General features: G+C 42.5%; 3 protein-coding genes across 5 annotated transcripts; 2 read left to right on the top strand and 1 right to left on the bottom strand.

Moving 5' to 3' along the window:
- Nucleotides 1-4,529: 4,529 nt before the first annotated feature.
- On the top strand, nucleotides 4,530-10,208 carry LOC103625973 (stromal 70 kDa heat shock-related protein, chloroplastic). Its single transcript, XM_008646372.3, has 8 exons — nucleotides 4,530-5,329; nucleotides 5,930-6,182; nucleotides 7,249-7,328; nucleotides 8,139-8,281; nucleotides 8,359-8,457; nucleotides 8,616-8,805; nucleotides 9,061-9,459; nucleotides 9,559-10,208. The coding sequence occupies exons 1-8, from the start codon at nucleotides 4,847-4,849 to the stop codon at nucleotides 9,961-9,963; spliced, it is 2,052 nt and encodes a 683-aa protein (XP_008644594.1). The 5' UTR covers nucleotides 4,530-4,846; the 3' UTR covers nucleotides 9,964-10,208.
- Nucleotides 10,209-14,199: 3,991 nt separating this feature from the next.
- On the top strand, nucleotides 14,200-20,399 carry LOC100274109 (uncharacterized). 3 transcript variants are annotated; one of them, XR_004858142.1, is made up of 6 exons: nucleotides 14,200-15,068; nucleotides 15,589-15,691; nucleotides 17,366-17,421; nucleotides 17,728-18,086; nucleotides 18,186-18,299; nucleotides 20,059-20,399. XR_004858142.1 is itself a non-coding variant. In XM_008683310.2 (6 exons), exons 1-6 carry the CDS (start codon nucleotides 14,439-14,441, stop codon nucleotides 20,149-20,151), a joined length of 1,113 nt encoding a protein of 370 aa, XP_008681532.1. In that variant the 5' UTR covers nucleotides 14,200-14,438; the 3' UTR covers nucleotides 20,152-20,399. The 3 variants fall into 3 exon arrangements, 2 of the variants coding, with proteins under 2 accessions (XP_008681532.1, NP_001141960.1); XM_008683310.2 differs by having other exon boundaries at nucleotides 17,776-17,892; NM_001148488.1 differs by having other exon boundaries at nucleotides 14,352-15,068; nucleotides 17,728-17,892; nucleotides 20,059-20,366.
- Nucleotides 20,400-22,018: 1,619 nt separating this feature from the next.
- LOC100282105 (uncharacterized) lies at nucleotides 22,019-25,287 on the bottom strand. Its single transcript, NM_001155018.2, has 3 exons — nucleotides 24,970-25,287; nucleotides 24,691-24,814; nucleotides 22,019-22,601 (listed from the first exon to the last, which is right to left on the bottom strand). Exons 1-3 carry the CDS (start codon nucleotides 25,125-25,127, stop codon nucleotides 22,251-22,253), a joined length of 633 nt encoding a protein of 210 aa, NP_001148490.1. The 5' UTR covers nucleotides 25,128-25,287; the 3' UTR covers nucleotides 22,019-22,250.
- Between the last annotated feature and the right edge of the window lie 1,908 nt (nucleotides 25,288-27,195).

The raw sequence follows: 27,195 nt of genomic DNA, 5'->3' as shown, positions 1-27,195 counted from the left end.
AATTTATGATGAAAATAATGTGCAATGAAAGGAAATGAATTGCATGCATAGAAACAAAAAATCATATTTAATGTGTAATTTGCTTCATAAATATAGTATCTCTCCAACAACCATGCAGCTAAACACATTAGACTAGTTTATGATTTATACTTATACTAATTATACTACACGATGTAGGTATTTATGCAATTCGGTACACTGCGTAAAAAAATCTAGCATGTTGTTCACTAGTGGATGCATCTACAGGTTGGAGCGTAAAAACCTTAAGTTTTAAGCATAAAATCTCTCAATTATAAGCGTAAATATCTGGCCAATGTGAGAGGTTGATAGCTCTGGTAGGTTGTTATTACGATCCTATTTTTATGGCAGATTCAAAAAATATGGCAGCCGCATGCATGCAGTTTCTATTTTTATAACAGATCCAAATATTATGGCAAAATGCATGCATGAGTCAAACACGTTCCCTGACATACGCGTAAATTTAGGAAAGATATGTGTGGCAGTTTCTATTTTAAAGGCTTTATTTCCTCCATAAATTTAGGATCGTTGTAATAGACATGCAACTAAAACTCGTAATGACCATTTTATGATATATACTGATACTAAATATGCTACACTATGTAGATAATTATGCAATTCGATATACTGCGTAAAAATCTGCTACCAGCTGCATGCACACGAATTTATGATGAAAAAAATATGCAATAAAAGGAAATGAATTGCATGCATAGAAACAAAAAATCGCATTTAATGTTTTATTTCATTCATAAATATAGGATCCCTCCAACAGCCATGCAGCTAAACGCATTAGAACTACTTTATGATATATACTGAAACAAATTATACTACACGGTGTAGGTATTTATGCAATTCCTTACACTGCGTAAAAAATCTGGCATGTTGTTCACTAGTGGACGCATCTCCGGGTGGAGCGTAAAAACCTTAAGCTTTGAGCATAAAATCTCTCAATTATAAGCGTAAATACCGAGTCAATTAAAGGTTGATAGCTTTAGTAGGTTGTTATTACGATCCTATTTTTATGACAGATCCGAAAAATATGGCAGCCGCATGCATGCGGTTTCTATTTTTATACAGATCCAAAAATTATGGCAAAATCGTGGGAGTTTTCATTGCATGCGCGCAAATTACGAACAGCATAAATCAAGGAATTGCCTTTCCAATGTGCATGCAGTAAACTGATATACGAACTCTGTGTTCAAGCATAAAATCGTACAGTTTTTAGCGTAAATAATACATGTGGTAGGCATAAAACACAATAATCGAAAAGAAAAGTGTGCCGGATTGGAGGATGTCACGCGCGATCATCGCTACGCGCATCTCGCGCCTTCCGTGACATCGCTCGCTCGAACATCGCGTCTCATGCGTCGCCGTCGCTCGCACGTCGACGGACGTCGCTTGCTCGCCGGCCTTGGAAGTGCCGCCTCCTCAGGGCTTCGGGAACGCCGCCGCTTGCCCGCACAAGAGAACCGCTGTCGCTCGCCCTCTGGATCGGGGAACCGCCGCCACTACTCCGGATCGAGGAACCTCCGCCACCGCGCGTCGAGGTAATGGAGTTGCGGCCACCGGCCTGGGAACCGCCGCCACCGCACAAGAGCACTGCCGTCGCTCGCCCTCTGGATCGGGGGCCGCCGCCGGCGGCCTGGAAACCGCCGCTACCGCATGTCGAGGTCGAGGAGCCGCGGCCACCGGCCGAGGGTCCACCGCCGCGCGCGCTATCGGGCAACCGCCGTCGCTAATGAATCGAGATGGGACGTGATCCCTAGCTTTTATAGACGTCTGGACCTGATCCGGCTCGACCGGATTGCACTGTCTGGCCTGAGCTTCCTTTAGTTATTGAAAGCCCAGGGCTCCTAATATACAATCTATATATATATATATATAAAAGTATTGTATCAACCTGTTAACTAACTGAAATAAATTTTAATTTAGAACGGAGGAGTAGAAAACAGATCGAAGAATTCTGAAAATTGAGGATCAAGTCTGTTACCATCTACGAAAGCATGTTTTGATCTCTAAAAATAGAAACACTCTGGTAAAATGATAAACCTGGATTATACATTACCACTCAACGAAAACCTACCGTCTGAAGATTTTTATTATGTCAAAATAATAATCACTATGAAAATAATATCCGAATATCGCCCATTTTAGTAATATAAAATATAGGTCCTACAATCATATTCATAAGTTGTCTTGGATATTTAGCTACGGAATATTTAGATGTATATTTTTTAGATACGTAGTGAAAAAACAAAACGACATAAAACTTCGAACGAAAAAAATATATTATTTATTACTCTTTCTGTCTTAAGATAAGAAGATTTGGGAGTTTTAAATTTCTATCAAAATATAAGATATTCACATACATGCTTACTATTAATATATATATTACTAACTAGATTAGATTAGGTGTGGTTAATATATGTTGTTTATTATTAGTTTCTAGAGACTAATTTTTAGTCTATCTATTTTTTAATTTTAGTTCATAAATTATTAAATATTATTAATATATATTACTAACTAAATGTGGTTAATATGTATTGTTTATTATAGTTATTGATGAAAGATGTTTGGTTTCTAAGGTCTAATTTGTAGTCTTTATTTTTTATTTTAGTTCTTAAATTATTAAATACTAAAACAATTTAGAAACTAAATTAGAATAAAATATAGTGACTAAAACTTAGTAGTACCTAAACCCAAGTATTTGGTCTAGAATCCAAATTTACATGGATGATATATGAATGGGCCTACCGGTCTGAACAAGACAAGCCCAATTAGACTGCTTTGGTTTCTTCTCAACACGTTTAATGTTGTAGAAACATATTTAATTTTGTATTTATTAATATACTAGCTGAATGTCCGTGCGTTGCAACGAGAATATATAATACGAGTATACTACGATAACTTATATACAAAATGTGTGTTATACCGTTATGAGAAAATGTTTCATAATCAATTTGTGATTCTGACCATACATAAATTTTGTTATTTATAATCTATCTGTTTCACCACTACATTGCAACCATCAGTATCATGCAGACTTCGATATATGTCACGATTTACATGGTCTCATCATTATAGAGCACGTTCCACACATACCGGAAGAAATTACATCGTACATCGTTAGTCATCAGACACATACCACCATACGCTTTTGCTTAAACAAAAAGGCAAGTGTGTGTTTGCGAAGAGAATTAAAGGCAAGCCGGCACAAAAGCTACCCAACGGTGGCGAGGATGACAAACTGGTCATTGTTGTCGGTCCTCCTCTGCGTCACCTCTGGCGCCAAGATGACGCCACAGTCCTGGATATAGTAGTCATCGAACGCGCGCGACATACCGAGTACTAATGACTCTTGGCTGGGCTGTAAAACGAAGTGCACCCCGGGCTCATCAGCAAGGTAGTACCCCTGACCGTTGCACCACCGGATGCATACTCCTCTACATACATCGTGTTCAAGGACACTCATACAACATCAACAACGACCATCGTCTCAGCGCACAAGAATTCATGGCGAGTCAGTAGCGACTTACGTGGCAGGTTGGGCTTCAGGTGGACGATGAGCTGGACGACGTGATGGCGTCGTCGTTAAATGCAGTGCCCAGAACAAACCGAGAGTCACCGATGTTGGCGACGACCATGAGGTCCCCTGCTTGACGATGGACAGCGCGAAGCAGCCGCTCTGCACCGCGTCCAAGCGGTGGCGGCGCCAGAGCTTGTCGTACATAGCGGCACATGCAGCCACGTAGGGCTGTTTCTAGAGGTCGAACTGGCAGTCGCCAAGTTCTTGTCGTCGATGAGCAACCCCAACGCGAGTGCCTCCTGCTAATGATGTTTGTTTGGGGTTTTTAAGTAAGAAACATGGATTCATGTTTGACGTTGGTTTATAAAAATGACTCACAAGTCAGATCCATGGAAAAAATATTACAAAGAATAAATGTCACGCATGCAAAAAAAAAGAATTTAAGTTGAAAATATTATTCAAACAAAATAAATTGCATGTAAGGCTCTTCTTTAAATACTACTCACTCTATCCAAAAGTATAGTTCAAGAATCTCGGTGATACTTATCTAATACTACGCATTGTGCAATGATAGCAGGTGGGCTTCGGGAGAGATGTAGTAGATATGTTTTCTGTTATAGATGTAGACATAAACACATATGTGGTGTAGTGGTAGCTGATGCTAGCATTTGCTTGAGAAGAGGTTGTGGGTTCAAATCCCCTTGGGGCCATGTGTATTTTTTTAATTTTAGCTAGGCGCGGCTGTACGGGGGAATGAGAATGGGCGGGGAGGAGGGAATCGGAATGGCAGAACACGGAATATGCAGAACGCAGAATGGCCGACTACTATTGCAGTCTTAATAAGTAATAGAGACTATTTATAAACACTTTGGTGATAAAGAATTACTGTGGGGAAAATAAACTAATTTTCTCCTTCAATCTCCCGTAATCTCTGGTCAACAAATCAGTCCGTGTATAATAAAGTTTTTTAGTTGTCTTTTGTTTAGAAAATCGTCCCTACTGTACTTTTACACTTGGTGCGACGTGCGAGCGCCCCCGTCCCGCCGCTTACAGAAGCTTATACAACCTTCGAGAATCGAGATGCGATGCTCCAGCCACAGCTTTCACGCGGCATCCCGCCAGTGAGCAGTGAGCTCTATAAAATCCACCTCCTTTCCCTTATCTTCCTCAACCTCTAGCCATTTCCCAGGGTTAACCGCAGAAGCCAAAATCCGGCCGCCCGCTCACTCCAATCCACGTTCTTCATTCCTCTCCCTCCATAGGGTTTTGTGAACTCTCCTGTTTGGGCACCACCGTCGGCCCATGGCGACCACGACCTTCCCCACCTCGACCCCATTCTTTGCGGCCCATCACGGCCCCCGCCGGAGCCGACCCTCCATCTCCGCCGCGGTCTACAGCCGCAGTCGCCGGTGGCGCCCGCTGCGGGTGGCGTGCGAGAAGGTGGTAGGCATCGACCTGGGGACCACAAATTCCGCGGTGGCAGCTATGGAGGGCGGCAAGCCCACGATCGTTACCAACGCCGAGGGGGCGCGGACCACGCCCTCGGTGGTGGCGTACACCAAGTCCGGCGACCGCCTCGTTGGCCAGATCGCCAAGCGCCAGGCCGTCGTCAACCCGGAGAACACCTTCTTCTCCGTGAAGCGCTTCATCGGCCGCAAGATGAACGAGGTAGACGAGGAGTCCAAGCAGGTCTCGTATCGCGTCATCAGGGACGACAACGGCAACGTCAAGCTCGATTGCCCGGCGATTGGCAAGCAGTTCGCAGCTGAGGAGATTTCCGCACAGGTTTAACACTAACTTCGAATGTATCTCCACTTCTCCAGTACCACTGTTACTCTGTTTTTTTTTATTCCGACAGTATACAGCTAATCAGCTATCTCAACACATTTGGTACAGTTACCAGTGGACAATTTGCCTTATAATTTAGCGAACCTGTGTGGTGCTAGAATTAGTTTGCAGCATTTACTTTTAAAAGATCGATGCTCCTAGATCAATGACCATCTGTTAGTCGTAATTATCATAAAATTTAAATTATTGTTATGTTAACTAGTTTTCTTTCTGTTGGTTGCTCGATGGGAGCCCAATATTTTGCCTTAGCTTTTCTGTATGTCTTAAATTCAAAACATGTTTGATGCCTTGATGGTTGTTTTATCAATTAAGTGGTTGAATCTCACAAGTTCTGTCACACAGTTCTGTGCATTTCTGTTTCTATGACCTAATATTTATATGCTTTGCGCTGCATGTCATCCATATTTGTTATATTAATTTTGTTGATGATAGGAATTGAAACAGATATGAGTATCCTTTGGAACTAATTGCATGGATGTAATTTTGTTTGTATATACTGTTTCTGATCCAGGTTGCTGTACATTTTATATCTTGTAGGTGCTGAGAAAGCTGGTGGATGATGCATCAAAGTTTTTGAATGACAAAGTCACAAAGGCAGTGATCACAGTCCCTGCTTACTTCAACGATTCACAAAGGACAGCAACCAAAGATGCTGGCCGCATTGCTGGGCTGGAGGTTCTGCGTATTATAAATGAGCCCACCGCAGCATCACTAGCATATGGTTTTGAGAAAAAGAACAATGAAACAATTCTGGTTTTTGACCTCGGAGGTGGCACATTTGACGTTTCAGGTATCTGTCCTGTTTGGTGTTTCTGTGAATACCTACTTCTCAGAGTTTTTTAGACTTAAGTTATTCCTGCATGATTAGCTCTCCACAGCCACCTACCTGTATGTTCACAATTATCACACAATTTATAACCTATATTTTAGGTAGCTTTATAGAATGTTGCAGTACATACCCCTATAGGAGGTTTAACTTTAACTGATACTGAACCTTTTATCTGGAAAGATTTGGGCTACAATCTTTTTGAGTACCTATAGGCCGTGTTTGGTTGCAAGCAGATATTGAAAATCTAGTTTTAAAAATACATTATGGATCCAAACACTTCTCATTCTATACCTTGGATTCTGTGTCCACAGAAACAAAAATCTGAAAATCAAGTGACGGATGCATTTTCTCGGGTAACGTGCTCGCTGTAGATTCTATTATCCGAAGGAAACCAAACGCAGCCATAGTTGTGATGTGTCTAAATCATGGTTCTGAAAAATCTTAACTGGAAGTTAAGGCAGGATATACTGCTTTTAGCTAGTGAATGATTTATGCATGACTTGCTTAACATAGATCTAATAGGCCCATAGCAAATTGAAATATTTAAATGCAACGGCAAGAGATTTGGCATTGAAGGTGCCATTAAAAGCAACAGAAAATGAAGGGAAATAGTGAATTGTTATGCAAACACAGCAAGATGGGGGTCATGTTATAGTACTATGTTATGCTCATATATAGCCGTGTAATCCCATTTGGAACATGGAAGTCTAAAGGGAAGACTGGGCTTCATGAAAAATGGTGGTGGTGGAATTCATAAGGATGAAGAACAGTAATATGAGAGAGGTATGATCGGGTGGTTCATACAGAATTACATGAGAATCTTGGTGGACAAAAGAATCTCGAATAAGATCCTAATCCTACACAAATCCCTAATGAACCCTAAAATTGAAAGGTTTCAAGTACCATGAAAGTTTGAACCATATTATCATGGTCCGCATTTTTTTTTCTAATTCCCCTGACTTGTTGAGAGGTTTTAAATGAAATTGTTGGTTCCTCTTGGGTCATATATTTCCCTTGATATTTTCAGTTCTTGAAGTCGGTGATGGTGTTTTTGAGGTGCTGTCTACATCAGGTGACACTCACCTTGGTGGTGATGACTTTGACAAGGTTAGTCATGGGTTATGTTTTTTCAACAGCAAATGCATTTTCATTTCTTTTTACTGCAATTCTGAAGGTTTGTTTATTTTTCTCTCTCTCCACGTATCTTGTGGGACACAAAAAATCTTACTTCCTTCACTGTTGTAATCTATTGTCAATCCATCAATAGGGCATTGGCAACTGCATGTTCTACTTTTTCTTATAAAAACCTGCATATGTATGGCATGAACCTTAGAGAACTGTGATAGCTAATTATGTCTGCACAAGTATCCATTTTTTATATGCTATATTCAACCATACACACAAAAAGTTGAGACTCCGACAATGTGTGGATCAAGACATCAAATGTAGTTTCTGGATTGAGTAATTTAGTTAAGCTCCAGGGTGTTTATTGATGTTGACACAGTGTGTTCTTGATTTTTTGGTACTGTACATGTTAATATGTTATTTATGTTAGTTCTTCTGGGAGATCATCAGCACTTAACAATGCAGTGTGCCAAGGTGTAAGTTATGCACCAAGTATTTTAGGCTCCTCCTTTTCAATGAGGTTATATACAGTTATACACTAGTTATTACGATTTTTAGAATCCACTATTTGTAGAATATGTTAAATTTGGTGTGGGGTAGAAGAGGTAAGCAAGACTACATATTCTGGGATTGATAGTGCAATATACTTTGAACTTGATTTGGTAGTTTTCTTTCCTGTAGAACTGTAATCATAAGTAGTACAGTAATCTTGAATGGTTGCTGTGGATGTGATAACTCGAAGCTTCTGCAGAACTTGTGTCTTTCTAATGCCATACATGCTTTGGCTTTCAGAGAATTGTTGATTGGCTCGCTGGAAACTTCAAGAATGATGAGGGTATTGACTTGCTAAAAGATAAGCAAGCTCTCCAGCGATTGACAGAAGCGGCTGAGAAGGCAAAGATGGAGCTGTCATCTTTGACCCAAACAAACATAAGGTTTTTTTCTCAGCATTAACATCCTTAAAGTGTGTTTTTTTGCTTGTTCAGTTCTAATTTTTTATTTGTTCCTTCAGCTTGCCTTTTATTACAGCTACTGCGGATGGCCCCAAGCATATTGAGACTACTCTTACCAGGGCTAAATTTGAAGAGCTATGCTCAGATCTCCTTGACAGGTACATAATTATGGCCCATGATATGTCAAATGAAAGATTATAGATGTACATATCTTTGTATGCTTCTGACAGCTATTAGCATTTGGTTAAATATTGGCCGTTTGAATTGAAGATATAACTTGTTGCTGATATATATTTTTTGTCAAATTGTCATTCAGGTTGAGGACCCCTGTGGACAATGCCCTTAGAGATGCGAAGTTGCAGTTCAAAGATATTGATGAGGTTATTCTTGTCGGTGGCTCAACTAGAATACCAGCCGTTCAGGAGCTTGTCAAGAAAATGACAGGAAAGGACCCCAATGTGACAGTCAACCCTGATGAGGTTGTTGCACTTGGAGCAGCTGTGCAGGTCAGTTCACAATGTACTCTTGTTTGGTTAACTAACTTATGTTTGGAAGTATGCTACCAAACATTTCACAGCACTATATTGAGAATGGCATTCTCGCAAAATTCTGTCTGAACCATAGAATATTATTAGAATATTATACTGTCCTTGTTGACAGATTTTGGAGATGATCAATGTCCTAATGTATGTTATATCTTGTAGTTGCTCCTACATTGCGTTATGGAATGTTTTTTCTGAGTGCCATTTTTTTTACTACAGGCTGGAGTTTTGTCTGGTGATGTTAGCGACATTGTCCTTCTCGATGTGACCCCATTGTCCCTTGGTTTGGAGACACTGGGTGGTGTTATGACCAAGATTATCCCACGGAATACAACCCTGCCTACCTCAAAGTCGGAAGTTTTCTCAACAGCTGCTGATGGCCAGACCAGTGTGGAGATCAATGTTCTCCAAGGAGAAAGGGAGTTCGTGAGAGACAACAAGTCTCTTGGTAGCTTCCGGCTTGATGGAATCCCTCCTGCCCCACGTGGTGTTCCGCAGATCGAAGTCAAGTTTGATATTGATGCTAACGGTATCCTTTCTGTCACTGCCGTGGACAAGGGTACAGGGAAGAAGCAGGATATTACAATTACTGGTGCCAGCACTCTGCCAAAGGACGAGGTATGTTTCCAGCAAGTGAATGTACTGTCATGTTCTTGGTAGTACTGTTCGACGTTTCTGAATGATTTGATTGACTTGTATCAAACGAAAACCGTCTAGGTGGAGAGGATGGTTGACGAAGCTGAGAAGTTTGCAAAGGAGGATAAGGAGAAGAGAGATGCCATTGACACCAAGAACCAAGCCGAGTCGGTCATCTACCAGACCGAGAAACAACTGAAGGAACTAGGGGACAAGGTCCCAGGCGACGTCAAGGGGAAGGTCGAGTCGAAGCTGCAAGAGCTCAAGGATGCTGTTGCTGGTGGCTCCACACAGACGATGAAGGACGCCATTAGTGCATTGAACCAGGAAGTCATGCAGATTGGGCAGTCCCTCTACAGCCAGCAGGGTGCCCCAGGCGCCGGACCTGGTCCAGCTGATGCTTCTGCTGGTTCAGCGGCGGGCACTTCTGAGAAGCCAGGTGACGATGGCGATGTAATAGACGCAGATTTCACTGACAGCAAATGAGTGGCATGCTAGGTTTAGATGAGGCTGTTCGCTGGGGATGTTTTGCCGCGAGGGAGAGATTTGTTTTGTAGGATGTGGGTGTACTTTTTGGTAGATTTGCACCTTTGTTCCCATTTGGAGTTCGGATGAAGGTGAGTTAGGGAAAGGTCGGGTTTTAACTGTCAAATGAATGTACATAGGCCTATTTTTCTTTTGTGCCTTGCCTTCGACCGTTCGACGTTCGACCTAGTTGGTGTTTGTTTCAACCCGTTTTGTCAGAACCCGGTTTGTGAGACTCGTTTTGACGAGTTTTGATGAAAATCGTTTAAAATCAAATTGTATGTATAAAAACTACAGCAAAAAAACCTGTAATTTTATAAATTGTCTACAATAAAAAGAAAAATCAGATAACTAAATTTTATAGCATAACGTTTGTGCGTTGTGATGACACATATGACGCTGTTGACAGTTCCACTGTTGGCGGACACCGGCATACGATTTAGATTGTGTGCTCGCGATCACGGTCGACGATGTCTTTGAAGGGCTAGCGATTTAAGGGGTGGGCAGCGTCGGCGCGGCGATGCTTAAGCTCGCACCACATCTGGAGGAGCGAGGAGGGCACGTACGAGCACGGAGGAGAGGAGGAAGGAGGAGGGGTCAAGAGTGGAGACCGGACGAGGGCTCGCGAGTGCACGGTTCAGTCTCATGGTTGTGGCGCTTGACCTCACACTCTATGGAGGAGAGCACCACCTTGGCCTGACACGTGACCCATTGGCAGAGGAGGTGACTCTCGCCTTCGCCTTGCGTCGTCGCCGACTCGGCCTCGTCGTCTAGCTCATGGTCCACATTGCCTATCCTTATCGTAGCCGAGGAGCAACAGGATGAGGAGGTGGCGGGGACAAACAACCACCTAGGTGATCGTAGAGGGGAGGGAGCTAAGATGAGGAGGTTTGAACTGTGGTTTGATTACAAAGAAGTATAACTGTTTTTTTTACAAAAGTGTTGACACGCGACGATGGTGAAAACTGATGCTTTATAGTAGAAAATCTCAAATGTTGCTATGGTTTCCATTTATACTTGAGTATAGAGTATGAAACATAAAGATATGTGTGTTCTGTTGGCTAGATGAGTATAAATGTGGGTTTAGAACCAACAACAATGGTTTAAATCTTCATTTATACATTATTTTAACTTTTTACCATTTTAATATGGGGAGCAGGACGACAGTGAAAATATGGAACCATGAAACTAGTGATTTACTCTCCCGTCCCAATATATAAGGTGTAACTATCTCTGTCTCAAAGACTAAGACATATATTTAATTATCTTTATACTGCTGCATCGATGTATGTATGCTCACAGAGAGCACACGTTATATTATGGGATAAGAATAAAAATTGGTTACGCCTTATAAACTGGGACGGGTTGAGTATATAGCAGAGAAATCTAAGTTATTAAAACCCCACTCTTTTTAGATGCCTCCCCGCGCTTCACGGGGCATTTGCCCATCACGAGTCGACGCGCGTCGGAGAAATCTCTTTTCCCTTCAAGCAGGCACTTCTCGCTTTACGATGCTTTCGCAGCCTGACACGTGGTCGCACACTGAGTGAGAGCTGAAAGCATGCTGTTCGCACGACTGAGGAAGCATGACCGCATGGGCGAGGCTATCCAATGATAACGATGGCAACATCCGTGGGTCCCGCCTCACCTATGCTCCACCCATTCATGCCTCGTGATAATTAAATGTCCAGACGGTGGGCTTCGAAGCAACCAGTTTGCATGTCCTTCGCCTTCACTTTCTCCTTGAAACCTCTGGTCCACCAACACTCACCGACCATGACAGCAACTACGACGACGAGCATAAAGGTCGTCGTCATTGGGCATAGCTGCACCGCTCACGCTAAGGAGCTCGGCGACCTGGTCCCAAGGCAGTGGCGGAGACCTGGACCCGGCTGCGGCCTAAGTCACGCCAAGCTTCGTCCACTGCTTAAGGCTCTAGCCACCCTCACGCTAGGACGTTGTTGGCAAATGGCAACGCCCCTGGCCCCCACGCCAAATCCTAGCAGCCACCTCCAGGCTCAGCCTCTAGCCTCACGTTCCAGTAGCCAGCATCCAGCGCACTCGCCCGCGTTCGCCACCTAGGCGCCAACGCGCTCGCCCACACATGTTGCCAGCGCGACCACCCCCACGCGCGCTAGGCGAGCGTCCAATCGGCTCTCGCGTCCTGCCAAGCCACCACCGGCCGGTCTACAGTAGTTAGGAGATTCTATTTTTCGTCATCCATTTCTTTGGCTATGCATATATTATATCTTTAATGCTAGATAGTTTTGTTATGTATCGTTGGAGAAGCATATGGTTGCAAAAAAGGGAAAATCAAACTTGTTAACCACCTATGGCTGAAAGACTGGATCAGATTACTTATGTTTTGATTCACCCTCTTCGTTGTTTCAGTTTAAAGGCATGGAAACTCCCACTTTCAGTGATTATAGCAAAAGGTAAGTGTGATTGCGGTACTTGTTTTCTCTCTCTCTCGATTTCCTGGCATTTAGAATCATGCTTAGTATTGGTCTTATTCTAGTATTACAATTTAGTAGAATGCCTTGAGATCTAATTCCACGGTAGTTGGGAGCTAGAGTTAACGGACACACAAGCCATTGACTCTAAACTTGAAGCAGAAGCATCAGAACCAATGTCATTGAACAATAGACTCTTCTCGATATCCCAAGTCATGTTTGGAAAACTGGGAGCTGGCAGCCAGTATCCCACTCTCCTTCATAAAAAGAAGTAAACACTTATCATCTTGATTGAATTTAGAAAATTGCAAATAGCCGAGGGCACACTAATATTTGTATCTTACGCCTCCGAAACAGTTTCAAGTATCTGACACTAATATAAGATATTGTTGTTAATCTATATTTCAGAAAGGCATATATGAAATTTGGGAGGCTGCATTAGAGCACAATCCTAAAGCATTTGCTAACACATGATGTCTTCGTTGATATGACACTAGAGCTGCATCAAAGAAATTTTATAGCGCCTGATAGGCGCTGTCTAATTCTAGTCTCATAAATCTCATATGACTTCATTCTATGATTGGGTAGCAGATGAGGTGATTATTGACCATGGAGAAGGTATCGTGTCTGTTTGGACAAGGTGTAAGACCATTACCAGCAACTTGCGTGTTGAGAATGCGAAAAAAGCCTTATTTCCGCAATGGGCTAACCACGGGCCCGTGTCCCGCGCGAACGCGGCTTCCAATAATTCCCGCCTCCCAGTACAGAAACTTAGTCTGAACTTCTTGTGGTCGTTGGAATTGATGGGTCGCGATGGGAGCATACGACAATTTCTACCGCATAGACCACACTACCCTACTTTTATGCATCCGCGTCTGGTTGCTGTTGGATACATGTACAATGCCACATCATCATGTAAATCCCACGCCCGCATCCTCTTCGGGTACCTGCCCGACAAAGCTTTACATACGATTGCCACGGTAATGGCGCAAAGTATGATGACGCCGGTGATTATTAGGACGACATCGGGTGGGTGGCCTTCCTGTTGTGGTAGGGCTTAGGGGGCGTTGTTTTCTAACTAAAGTTTAGCATGTGTCATATTCAACGTTTAAATGCCAATTACGAGTATTAAATATAGTCTAATTACAAAACTAATTACACGAATAAATACTAAATGACAAGATAAATTTATTAAGCCTAATTAATTTATAATTAGTGAATGTTTATCGTAGTCGAAAGAGAAATTGATCTAAAAGTTATTCGTATATTTTTTGGTGTTTGATGATTATCACAACCTTATGGACTAATTGGTTTGCTAAGTGTATGGTTGTATGATCAAAAGATTGAATCAGAAGACCAAGTTTAGATAATCAGCAAGACTTGTAGAAAAAGAGGATATGGAGCAAGAATTGTTTGAGAGACCATTTAAACACTTAGATGAGTTTTATTATATGATAATAGTGGTACAATGCTAATGTATTGTATCTATGAGTACATGGGTATAGATAGTACTCACATGTATCCAAATAAAATTGATCATTGGATTTAAGTGAGAGTTATTTAGCGATCTGAACTGCTGATTTTGATAATATATTATGTGTGAATGCAATTTATTTGATAAATTCAGGAAAAATATGGGTGTGAGGATAATTTGGTTAGTTAGGGTTTGTAAAGTTTAAACTAATGGGTTATATAAGTATAAATCCGGCAATAGAAATCCACCGTTCCAGGTCTGGGCCGTTAGTTATTTTCCGCTCTGTTCCTCAGCCGCAACGGCCGCCGCCCGCCGGTCGTCGTCGGCCACGTCGCGCGGTCTCCGGCATCCCCAGCCCGCAGCCTCACAACCTGATCGATGCTCCCCTACCACCCAGTCAACCACACACACGCACACATACACTTCTCAAAAAAATCCCTCCCGCTCCCACCGCCGTCTCCTCCTCCCAATCACATTCCGTTTCCATTCGCGCGGCCCGCGCCGCCGTCATGGCCGCCGCCTCCCTCCTCGAGGCCACTCGCTTCCTCTCCACCCCGCACCCACGCTCGCGCTCGCGCCCGCTCCCTTTCCCGCCCGGCAGCGGCCTACACCCCCACCTCCTCAGGACCCCTCGCCTCTCCACTCTCCGCGTCCACCTCCACCGTCCCGCTCCTCTCGGCGCGCAGGAGCCGGCGAGGCCTGGCGCGCTCCTGGCCGTAGACGCGCTCAGGAGGTCCGTGCTCGACTCCCTCGCGGCGCTCAAGCGGCCCGCGCTCGCGCTCCTCCTGGCCGGTGTGCTGCTCGCCGCGGCATCGGCGGGCGGGCCGCACGCGGCGGCGCTGGCCGCCTCGGGCGGGCGCGTCGGCGGGTCGGCCTTCTCCTCGCGCTCCTCCTCGCCTCGATCCTACGGGTACAGCGCGCCGGCTCCCAGGGGCGGGTACACGGCCGCTCCCTTCTACTCTCCTTCGCCCTTCGTATCCGTCGGCCCAGCCCTCGGCATCGGCTTCGGGGGATCGGGGTTCCTCGTGACCCTCATGGGTTTCGCGGCTTTCCTCTACCTGGCCGGGTTCCTGTCCGACTCGTCCGGCGCTACCAGTGTGCTCACAGAGACGGAGAAGACCACCGTCCTCAAGCTACAGGTAGGTTTTGGCTGTTGCTTTGGTGGATACATTCACATTTGCACGGATCAGGTGCCATATCCAGTTCATCGGTTAGCGGAAAATAGTACTAGTGCATATGTAAACTGCTGCTACATTGCCTATTTTCCTTGTAACATACTTCCTGATCTGCCACACCATTTCGACATGCTTGGTTTAAGCCATTGCTTAAATAGAACTGCAACCGAGGCCGGCCTTGTGGTTAGTACACCGGATATGTTGCCTAGAATCCATATCAGTGACTGTTTGGATGTGAATAGCTCATTTGTCGCATGTATATTTTAGCTGGCAGGAGTATATTTAAGATTAAGATAAGTAATTAGTGCTTGGTATTATATGCTTTTCAAATCATGACGTTTACACGATGTACCTAGATGTACAAAAATAAGGCATGCATGCTTCTATTAATTTCATTGTTAGTACTTAGTAGTATGTATCCAATTTAAGTAACAAGGTATATGCATCCACTTAAAACATTATAATAAGTTAACATTGTTGGTAGGTTGGCTTGCTGGGCATGGCACGATCATTTCAGAAGGAGCTTGATCAAATAGCTGAGAAAGCAGATACATCTACCCCAGCTGGGTTGAGCTATGTGTTGACAGGTAAAACAGAAAACATACATGCTGCTTGATTTTACTGCTTCAGGGTTGTGGTGATGTAGTTGGCATGGAGCCTGTTCACTTCACATTTAAGCTGCCGCTGCTCCTGCCTTCCTACTGCTGCTGCCTCTGCTGGTTGGCTGCTACAGCTGCAGCCGCAATGCCAGCTTGCCATGAACTAGTATGGGTCACACACCACGTCAGAACAAAAAGGGAAAAACTGAACTTGGAACATGTGGTTGTTGAGGATAATCATCAAGATCTTGCTTTTAATTGAAGTAATGTACATAATGTTGGCCTTATGTTCTGATATGTTAGGTTCCTTTCATTTTTTCATCGGGTAGTGTCACCCTTATTGGTGGTATTTTTTTATCGAATGCACACGAGAACTGCACATCTTACATAATACAACAACAACCCCCCCCAAAAAAAAAACAGGGGAGAACTACACAGTAGAGATAAAACTGGACCCTACTACATTCAGGGCCCTACCTAAGCCTAAACTCTCAAGATTTTGAGGTCCAGCCATACCCCAACACATCAATTCATCTATAGAACTTCGTTGCAATCTGCCTATGGAAGGAGCTACCCCATCAAAGACCACCCTGTTACGGTGAAGCCATAAGCACCAAACCCCCATAATGATGATACTGTTGAGTGTTGAGCCCCTTTTCCTATCTTTGTGCACCCGATTACACACTTGTCTCCACCACTCAGAGAAAGAGAATTCATCATTACCAGAAGTGAGGTGACCAAGGTCAAAGGGGGATAAAATACTGTGCTCAAACTGACGGGCAAAGATGCACCTATTCAATAGGTGATGGATCGTTTCCTGTTCTTGATCACATAGGGGGCAAACTTCTGGGTGTGGCAACCCTCTCTTTTCTAATCTGTCAACATTCCAACATTTATTCTTCATAGCCAACCAAAGGAAAAATTTGCATTGTGGTGGAGCCCAAGTCTTCCAAAGCCTCTTCCATGGCTCAAAAGTGATGGATCCAGCGAAAAGGAACCTATAACATGACTTGGAATAGAATTGCCCTGAGGCTTCATGCCTCCACACATGTGGATCAGCCTCATGAGTTAACTCTACCGCCCCCAAAGTATCCCATAATGATAAATATTGTTGTAACCCAGCCAGTGAAACGGAGTCATAATATCACTGACCCACTGCCAATTTTGAAGAGCATGGGCCTCAGTTCTAGAAGATAGAGTCCTCTTGCCAACCTTAGAAAAAACTTCAGGGGCAATGTTCCTGATACCAGCCCCACTTAACCATCTACCAGATCAGAATAACGTGTTGGCCCCATTCCCAACAATAGAAAACACAGAATTCGCAAAGAGGTCCTTAACTTGTTGCTGTATAGGAAGTTTCAGCCCATGCCAAGGATCACTTCCATACTTTGTTGGACACAATTTCTATCTGTGATATTTCATCGCGCTGCTGCTGCTTTGTTTTTACGATCTCTATTTTGGGCTAGAATGTATGTTACCTGATACAAAATAATAATCTTGATTATATTTCTAGTATTGTTTTAAATTGTAATTACATTATGCACCATAATTTCCTTGGAAATAAACTGTATAGATGTATTGTTTCTGTAAGGCTTATGACCATTCTGCTATCGCATTGAAATCATGCTGATTATTTAGTTGTTATGCTGTTCTTTTCCATAGAGACAACATTGGCATTACTTCGGCATCCGGACTGTTGTATCTCAGCTTACTCATCGGTAAGCCCACCTTTTGCTTTCTTTAGCTTATTTAACAGATTGCCATTTGTTTCTTGTTTCCATCTAAATGTAACTCTTCGACTTGTCCTGCAATGTAATGTTATGCACAACTCCTAGAAAAATGCAAAGCGACCTTTTCATTTACATTCCCATTTTGCCAGCGATGAAGTGATCATAAACTCCTTTTAGGTTGTAAGTCATATCAATACTTCATGCTTGAGCATCTTATCATGTGTTTAGTGAAGGTTTGGAATTCAACAAATTTCTCACTTTGCTGCCTATTAATATGTTTATTGTTCAAAAAAGGTGGATGTGAAACGAAGCATTGATAATGGTGAGAAACGTTTCAATCAGCTTTCAATTGAGGAGAGGGGCAAGTTTGATGAAGAGACACTTGTGAATGTGAACAGCATCAAGAGGAATAAAGGAGGCAGCCAAAGATCAAGTGGTTTTAGCAACGAGTACATTGTGGTATGTAGCAGATGGCACCAGGCTTGTAAAATTGTAACTTATGTGCATGCAAATGCAATGAATATATTTTTGCTGATAGAGTCTAGATGCCGATTGTGATTCAAGAATTAATAGTCTTTAAAAACGCTGCTTTACAAACTCGTATTCCAGAAGAGGGGGCAGGGGGTATGATTTCCGTCGTGTATACTGTGTAGGTTTGTGTGATTGAATATTTCTGATTACCAGTTTTGCTAGTATCACTAGCACAGCAGTGACCACATGATATCTAAGCCTTTTTAATTTCGTATTTGCAGATAACCATATTGGTTGCTGCTGAGGGAGTACATAAGGTGCCGGTTATAAATAGCAGCAATGACTTAAAGACAGCTCTACAAAAGATGGGTGCCATACCATCGCGCAAAATACTGGTATTTCTTGCTAGTTTCTTTTTGTCTCTTGTTATATCATGAAGTTTATTCTAGTCCTACCATCCCTACCCAGGAGTCAGGAGTCATTCCATGTTGCGGGCCTGTCTGGAACGCATGATTATAGAAACATAAGAATTGGAAAAACATAGGAATAGTAACATTTTGAATCCTGTAGATTGAGAAAAAACGAAAGTAAGATTGAACGTTTGGATGAAGCACACTGAAAACATAGGATTTTGATAAGAGTGACACAAAGAAACTTTCCACGAGATTCAACTTCTTGATAAAATTCCAATAAAACAAGCCATTCCATAGGAATATGATAGGAATTGTAGGAATCCAATCCTTTGTCCCAAAAGGGTTTATGGAAAATTTTCTATGTAGGATTTGAACCCTGTAGTATTCTTACAATTTTCTTTTGTTACAAAGGGGCCTGATTGTATGGGGGTAAAATAATGTTAACCGATAGCAACCTGGTTACCAACATCTACAATTCTATAAAATGGTGCTCCCTTCGTTCCATTTTATAATTTGTTTGACTTTTTCATCCCAAGTTTGACTGGCATGTCTTATTCAAAAAGATTCATAATTATTATTAATTTTTACTGTGATATTGTTTAGCACATAATATACTTTAAGTATGGCTTTGAATTTTCCATTTTTCACAAAAATAATAATAAATAAGACGAACAGGTCAAACTTGGTACAAAAAAGTCGAACAAATTATAAATTGGGACAGAGGGAGTATTTGCTCCAAAATTTGATCCAGCTGGTCCAAAAACAGTTCCATAGTTGATTTCTGTTGTGTGAGGCTGTCAAATCTAGTCAGCAATTTAAAATTGCAGCAAATCAATGTTATGTTGTAGTGACATACCGACATTTAATAAGGAACATCTTGCTAGATTTTCTTGAGGCGACAGTAACACATTGCTAGATTGCAAAGCATTTAGTCCAAGTAAGGTGTAGTAACTCAGAGATGAAACCAGCAAGAGCCTCACAAATTCACTCTAAAAGTAAAGGGAAAATGAAAACAAGAATAAAAAAGGGAAAAAGGACTAAGCGAACCAACTTCTTCGTTCGCCTGCGATAGCCGGCACTTTGCCAAGCTCATTATCGAGGAGGACAGCATGCCGCCATTGCTGAAGCTGCTCAAGGACGGCACCGACAGGGTCAGGACAGCCGCCTACTACGACGGTTGTGCCTCGCACGTGCCCGTGCCTCCGGCTGTCCTCTCTGACTACGGCGACCCCACCTGCCCTTGGGTCTGTCTCCCACGTAGGGTGGTAATGGATCGCGATCCAAATGATTCTTCACAAAATGTTAGAGTTTTAAATAAATTTTAGTAAAAAATAATAGAAATAGAGCCCGATACGAATCTGATTCTTAAACCTTATAGTGTGAAATTTAGATCCTATTGTCACCCCTACTCCCACCCCTCCCTCTGTCACACCCAAGTGCTCAATGAAATGCGTAACTCTACCACATGTTATTCTAAGGTGATTACTCCCCTGCAAACAAACAGAATCCCTATCTAGCCTAGAAACAAATACAGCAAGTTGCATCTCCTGAACCGTACTTTTTTCACCCTGACCGACGCTAGGCTCATATGCCCGAGCCAAAAAAAAACATCCAGGCAAACAGGCAGGCTGCATCTTGCTAACCTACTTCCTTATAAAATTCAGGTTGTCTGCATTTTGTTCATATTCATATGCTACAGCCTACAATAGCGATGCCTGATGTTTGTTAATCTTCTTTACAGGCAGTCGAGGTCCTATGGACTCCACAAAATGAGAATGACACTTTGTCAGAGCGAGAGCTCCTTGAAGATTACCCGCTCTTAAGGCCTCTGTAGAAAGAAGCTGCTGTAGATTCAGTTTTGGCGGTTTTCTTATTAACTATAGCGCAGATCTTGTGTTTGTATAAAAGTGTATAATTTGTTATTGACGTCACTGTTAGCCTTCATATCAGAACATTTAGCGCATCGCAGTACAAGTCTGCGATTGTCTGCCGGTAGTCTTGGTCGCTGTTCCTGACACAATAACACAAAATTGTAAATAGATTGTTCTGAAAAGAACACGAGAGGCTGCATCTGTGCGTGTACCCGTTCTGCCATGCATATCTTAGATAAAAGATTTGATGAAATATTGCGTGTCAGTTCCAACTCCAGGACGCGCAGTAGAATACCGTTCGTGAGATCACTGTGTGGCAGACTGGCAGGCACCTTTTTTTTGTTCTGTGGAGAACAAGATCATAGTACTTTATGTTGGTCTGCTGCTAGTTGCCAGATTGACACAAGCTACTTTCTGACCCAAATGGTATATTATTGACATTGTGACAAGCAACTCAACTCGTAAATATATACTTGTACCGTTTCTGACCTTATCTAGCACGCCAATGATGCACACCTGAACGCCGAATCGCAACGCATTCCCTTAAACAAAGTCCTTAACGAATCAATCGTCTACGTGTTGCAATGGCAGGATCAATTCCTGTTGAAGTAGGAACCGGCAGTTCAGCAGCATCTACCAGCTCGTTCAATTTCCATCGCAGATCACTCCTATAAAGCCTGAAATAGGCAAAAGGCAGCCGCAGCATATTCAACTGCAAAAAATATGCAATCTCAACAAAGATATAACAAGAGAATAGATTTCTAAAAACCTACATATTTCTAGTTTAATTCAGAATCATCTCCAACCTAAGATTTTTTTTTAATTCAGAATCATCTCTTATGCATACCTCATATCTTCTAAAATTCTATTATTCATGTTACAAAATTATGTTATCCATGTTATAAGCTACCATGCTATTACAAAATCTATAGTTGTTGTAACCAAAATACCAAATTTATATTAATTTTGGCTAGGTGGTGGGCGACAGGCCGACAACAGTAGCCAGTGACGACTGCGCGTCGGCGCCGGTGAGCCAAACGGTGCGTCAGCGCCTCGTCGTGCTGCTAGACGGCTGGAGACACAGAATATATAGGGGACAGAATCTTTTAGAGTGTTCTGTAAAGTACAAGGAATATTCCTTTAGGGGACGAAATTTAGGGGACGTTGCTGGAGACAGCCTAAACGGTCCGCCCGGTCCAGCCCGGTGAAGCCCGGCCCGTTTTGGACTCGACCCGCCAAATACGGTTAGAAAACCGGGCCGAGCTACTTAAGCCCGCAGGCTTATTTTCTTGTCCGAGCTTGGCCCGCAGCGGATTTAAACGGGCTAGGCCGACCCGGTAAACACGAAAAAACAGGGCAAAAAACGGGCTAAGCGGGCCGGTAAGCACGGTTTAGTACAAAAAACGGGTTTAGAGGTAAACGGACCGTATCGGGCTAGTCCACCATGCTTAATTTCATATCCAAGCCCGACCCGCTTATTCATGCCGGCCCGGCCCGAACCTGCATAGAACCGAGCCGTGGCGGACTCGGATCAGACTTAAACAGCGGGCTTCGAACTCGGATCGGGTTTAACCAGCTCGTGCTTAATTTCCTATCCGACCAACCCGCTTATTTATGCCGGTCCAGTCCGAACCTGCATAAAACCGAGCCATGGCGGACTCGGATCGGACTTAAACAGCAGACTTCGGACTTGGATCGGGCTTAACCAGCGGGCTTCGTGCCGTTATTGGCCATCTATACTCGAAACGTCTTAAAAAAGAATGCGTACGCTGGGCGGCGTTGGCAAAGGTTTCAGCAGTGCGTTGTATATGCTGCGCACCGTTGGACGTTGGCACAGATTTTATGTTCATTTCAGTGATCAGAAATGGTGCACAGCAATGTCAAGCGCCACACACTCCGTGTCAACTTGTACTCGGCGAAGACATGAATTAGTGCAGAAACAGAATTACATGTCTGGGCTAAAATTGATTAAAAAACAGCTGTGGGACCCCCACCAGTATCCATTTGATTACATAGTAGCCTCGCTGAGAAACAAACAACTAACACAAACAAGTTTCATGCCTCAGGCGGCAACCGTAGCTGCAGCTTCAGCAGGTGCACTGTCGCCGACGAGTTCACGCCTCGCGTACTCCCTGGCCCCGTCCTTGTCGACGATCTTGATCACGAAGTTCTGGGGCGCCACAACCAGCCGCAGCCGGATCTCCTTAATGCACTTATCAACGAGGTCTACCGCTTCCTCAACGGTCATGTCCGGGCGGTACAGCTTGTCCATCAGAGACAGGCAGAAATACGATCCGTACCCAAAAGCGCCCTTGTCGATCTTGTGCAAGGTCGCAATGTAGTCGATGTAGTACAGTGAGGCGCCAACATCCTTATCGTAACCACCGAGAATAACATTGACCATGTATGGATTCTGACAAGGTAAAAATCAGACGTGTGTCAGGGGAGAGGAACATATACTCCGGTGTACTATTATTTATCGTTTAGGGCAACGACAGTCTCCAAAATATAGCTTTGACCAATGATTTTTGTTAAAATACAAATAAACTCTTATGCTTCATTTGGGTGTTAGAATTTAGTAGCAAGGAATTGAATCGATGTTGAATACCAAATCACTGAAGATATTGAAATGGGCTCCAAATCAAATTCTATTGTTTGGATGAACAAGAAACTGGCATGTAAAATCATAGGGAAGTATGCAATTCCAATGTATGTTTGGCTAGACAAAGCTTGGAATTCCAAGCCATCAAGAGTACATAACACTGTTGAACTGCTGCACGATGGGAAAAAGGTTGGACAATTCCACCCAAAACGGAGGGCACGACCTCTGAATCGTGTGTGGCAGGCTACTAAAATGAATACCGTGTGGAATTGGCTCAGCTGTTTCCCTATTGCAGTTCTATGACAACCAAACAGCCATATTTACTTCAGCCAATACAGATTCCTAGATTCTGAGGGCCAATTCATACATCCAAACAGGGTGTTAGTACATTTATACTTTTATGAAAATACTTTTTAAGACAAATCGGTGCATATAAATATTAGGTTTCAAAACTAAACAACAAAACAGTTATTTATAGTCAAAATTTTATAAGTTTGATTTAAACCTTGTCCCAAACGACAAATAATAGGACACTGGTGGGAGTATTAAACAAAGCCTCAATAAAGAGGATAGTCAATACATATATAGCGGGCACAATGAAGAAAAAGGTGATAATATCAACGAAAGTGCTCTTAGGAAAATATCAAAAGAAACAAGCATTGTTTAATATTTGTCACGATTCTTCATGTGAATGGGATCACAAATGGTGGCACATATGCAGCACATTTCATGGCCGCAGAAAGCATTAAAAGCAAAAAAAAAGTGGAATTCTTGAAATGAAAACAGCCCAATGCTCCCCCAAAGTACAATTGCAATTAGAGGCTGATGCAATTCAAGGACAGGGACATGATGCAACATCGCTCCACAAATATTTACCAAAAAATAATATTAGTAGCCAAGACTATTATCACAGGCCCATCAATTTCATATTGATATATCATGTAAAATCTATAATTTCATCTGTATACATAGTGAAGCATAATTGTCAATTGATCAAGTAAAAAAACAAGGTACCATAATATACTGTACAGTTGCAATTAAACCGAAGAAATGATTTGATAGAAAAAAAATACAAACACAAAACCATAGCTTTTTCTGAATGGAACCACAATAAACAGTGATGCCCATTGCAACGATCAATCAGAAATCAGAGTGAATCTACTTATACATGAATTACTGTTGCGGTGGTGCGTACAGGAGCTCCATGAACAGGAACCTGCTGCTAGGAAACTGAAAGCATGCTGAACGCAAAGCATACACAGCAAGTAGCGAGATTATTCCACCTATGCATTTATGTTTTACCTTGACTTACCTTAGAGTTACTTGGGTAAGTTCCTAAGGTCACATGATAAATTATGATATATACCAAATAAATGGCAGACACCACACACCAAAGATAGGATGTAAATACATAATCATTTTTTAAAACTGTTCTGGCTTGAAGAGAATATATGTAGTACCAAGATAACTAGATAGCAAGAAATAGACGAAATATAAGATAAATATGATTTCCACAGCCTAAGAAGTTTGTAACTAGTCCACATTTTGAATACAGGAAGCTTCACCACACAAATTTGTCCAAACTAGAGCAAATACTGAACAGCATGCAGCTAGGAGCAAATCTCATATGCAAACAGGGGTTGGTCTTAAACTATACATAGAGACATTAAAAATAAAACTTGCTCTGTAATCACCATCGACTACAAAATGGACAAACCATGCAATAATATCCATTCAATCGAAACTTGAACACCCACATCGGCTTTACACCTGACTGCACCTAACCCTAATCCACCCCAAACCAAACTCTAGAGCGCCAATCCCCCTTTAAAAGCTCGACCTTTTTGCACGGCAAGCCCAGTAACGCAAAGAGAGAAACAAGATTGATTTGGATTGGTACCTTACGAAGGGCTGTGGCGAGCTCGCCGCGTGTGAAGTTGGCGGCAGCGGCGGTTGACAGCGGGATGGTGTTGCGGAACTGGTACAGGTGGAGGTTCTTCTGTATGAACTCCGTAAACTGCACCCTGCGCCAACAGAAACGCCTCCAATCAGAACTCACAGAAACCCAGGCAGATCGGCATCAGATCGCGCAACACACAAAAAAAAAACCCTAGAAAGTCGAACATGGAATCGATGGCCAGCCGTCGAACGAACGGATCGGCGAGGGCGGAAAACCTACCGGTCACCAGGCTCCCCTGAAGCGCCCAACAGCTTGTGCGAGTCGAGGACCATTACTTTGTCCTCGTCAGTCTTGTGGACGAGGATACTCTGCACGGCGGAGGTGTCGGCCGCCACCACCGCGAAGTCGCGGCCAACCAAGCCCAAAACGCACTCCATTGGCAGGACTGGACTGGAATCCTTGATTGTGCTCCGGTGCTGCGCGAGGAGAAAGAGTTCACCGAGTTCGTCTTGGGTTACAAGAAAGTAGAAAGAAGAGATGCGTTCGGACTTTTTTCTGGGGCCTGATGTCCTGGACTCCTGGCAGCTCTGTTTGCGGTGTTGGTTGCAGGGGGCTTCAATAATGTTTGAATAATTATTACGCGTATTAAATATGTATAATTATAAAATTAATTATTTAGTTGAAAATAAAACTGCAAGATACATTTATTAAGTCTAAACAATTAATGATTAACAATTTTTTAGGACTAAATCATGGACTAATTAGATTTAGTAGTTCTTGTTATCTTTAGAGCTTATTTGGAAAATTTTAATTTTAAAAAACTGATTCATACAAACTAGAGTGATTCGGACATACCAGCTTATGTTTATAGAAATTGGATTTCCAGTTTTTTTTCAAAAAAACAGGAAGCTACTCTCCACTAGCTAAAATAAGTTTTTGTTTGTTTAATTATATTATGTCCTTGTTGGTTTCATAGAATTTACATCTATTGCCACTATTTTTTAAAGAAAAATATATGAAGAGTATGCTAGTAATTGTGTATCAAATAATAGAAACTAGTGTCGTGGTTTCGGTAACCGGTAAACAATAAGATTTGTGTTCAGTGGAAATGCTAGCATGGATTTACTCCGGACGGTGAATTGTTGAGACTCAAACGAATCACTTGGGACACATGGGTTATATTGGTTCGGGTCAGAGCCCTAGTCCAATGTAGTACTGATCATGATATTGCAATGGAGCGTGTTACAACTTATGTGCATATCTGTTGAGAGGAAGAGGGTCCTTCCCTTTTTATATCTTAAGGGTCCTTCATTCGTTGTGGCGGGTTCTTTCTCCTGATCGTACGAAGTAGTGCTCCTGGATATGGCGTCGCCCCATCCGTGTGATGGGTTCGTGGCTGATGTCCCTGTGCTGATGTGTGGTGGGTCCCATGGTTCAGCCTCGGAGCTCGACTAACAGGGCACGATTCCCTTCCGCTATCGTGGGCCCCATGTTGTCATTCCGCGTCTATGGATTCGTCCATTCAATATGGCGTCGTGTCGTTTCCGCCATACTGGATATTGTAGAGGCTCCAGTGCTAAGGTCGTCCCTGACATGAGAATTGTGTTTGTATCTTATCACCTAGGCTTCTGGCGTCACACATTGTTGTGGTCAATGTATGTTTGTGGCTTTGGTTCAACGCTTAGACTTGCTCGGTGAGGTACTTGGTCGCCCGCTTCTAGGTGTCTGACAACTAGTTTCTTAAGAACTGGGTTCCAAACATCTACACTCAACCTTTTTTCCCATAAAACAGTTTCTGCAATGATGATAAAAATTGTTCTTAAAAATTGGAGTACTTCCAAACACGCCTTTAGTCCATATATGTGTAATTAGTTGTGTATAAAAAGATATAAACTGGTTTCCTAGAATCTGAGTTCCAAACACCGCCAACAATTTTCTCTCTCCATAAACTAGTGAAATTAAGGATAGAGATTGTTTTAAAAAAACGATGTGTTTCTAAATAGATGATCAATTCATATCTATGTAATTAGTTTTATAATTAGACTATATTTAACTAGAATCCAAACATCCATTGTGATAGAGACTAAATATAGTGTGAGGAACTAAACGGGCTTTACCATCTTTAAATATAAGCTTTTTATATAATGCTTGCGTTCTAACGGTTTCGATTTTATGCTCTTCTCAAATCATACACTTCCGCTAGAATTCCTTTTTGGAGTTTTACAAAAAATAAAAAAATGATTTTAATTCATGAAAAGTTTTATTTTACCCCTGCTTCACGCGCACCTGTTCCGTTCCGACCTCTCCTCTTGTGTCGTCGCTGCTTAGGGCAAACAAAATATAATATGTACAAAAGGTTAAAAACTTATTTAAATGTCTAAGCACCTGCTTGTTGCTTACTGAAAGCATGCCTTCATAAACACCCATGTGGCAACACAACCATTTGCATACTATATTCACCATGCATTTTAAAAAGGGCTTATAATAACTACTACTCTATATTCT

The sequence above is a fragment of the Zea mays genome, chromosome 5 (genome assembly GCF_902167145.1).
Source record: "Zea mays cultivar B73 chromosome 5, Zm-B73-REFERENCE-NAM-5.0, whole genome shotgun sequence".
Taxonomy (NCBI): Eukaryota; Viridiplantae; Streptophyta; class Magnoliopsida; order Poales; family Poaceae; genus Zea; species Zea mays.
This window is presented reverse-complemented; position numbering and strand designations above follow the sequence as displayed.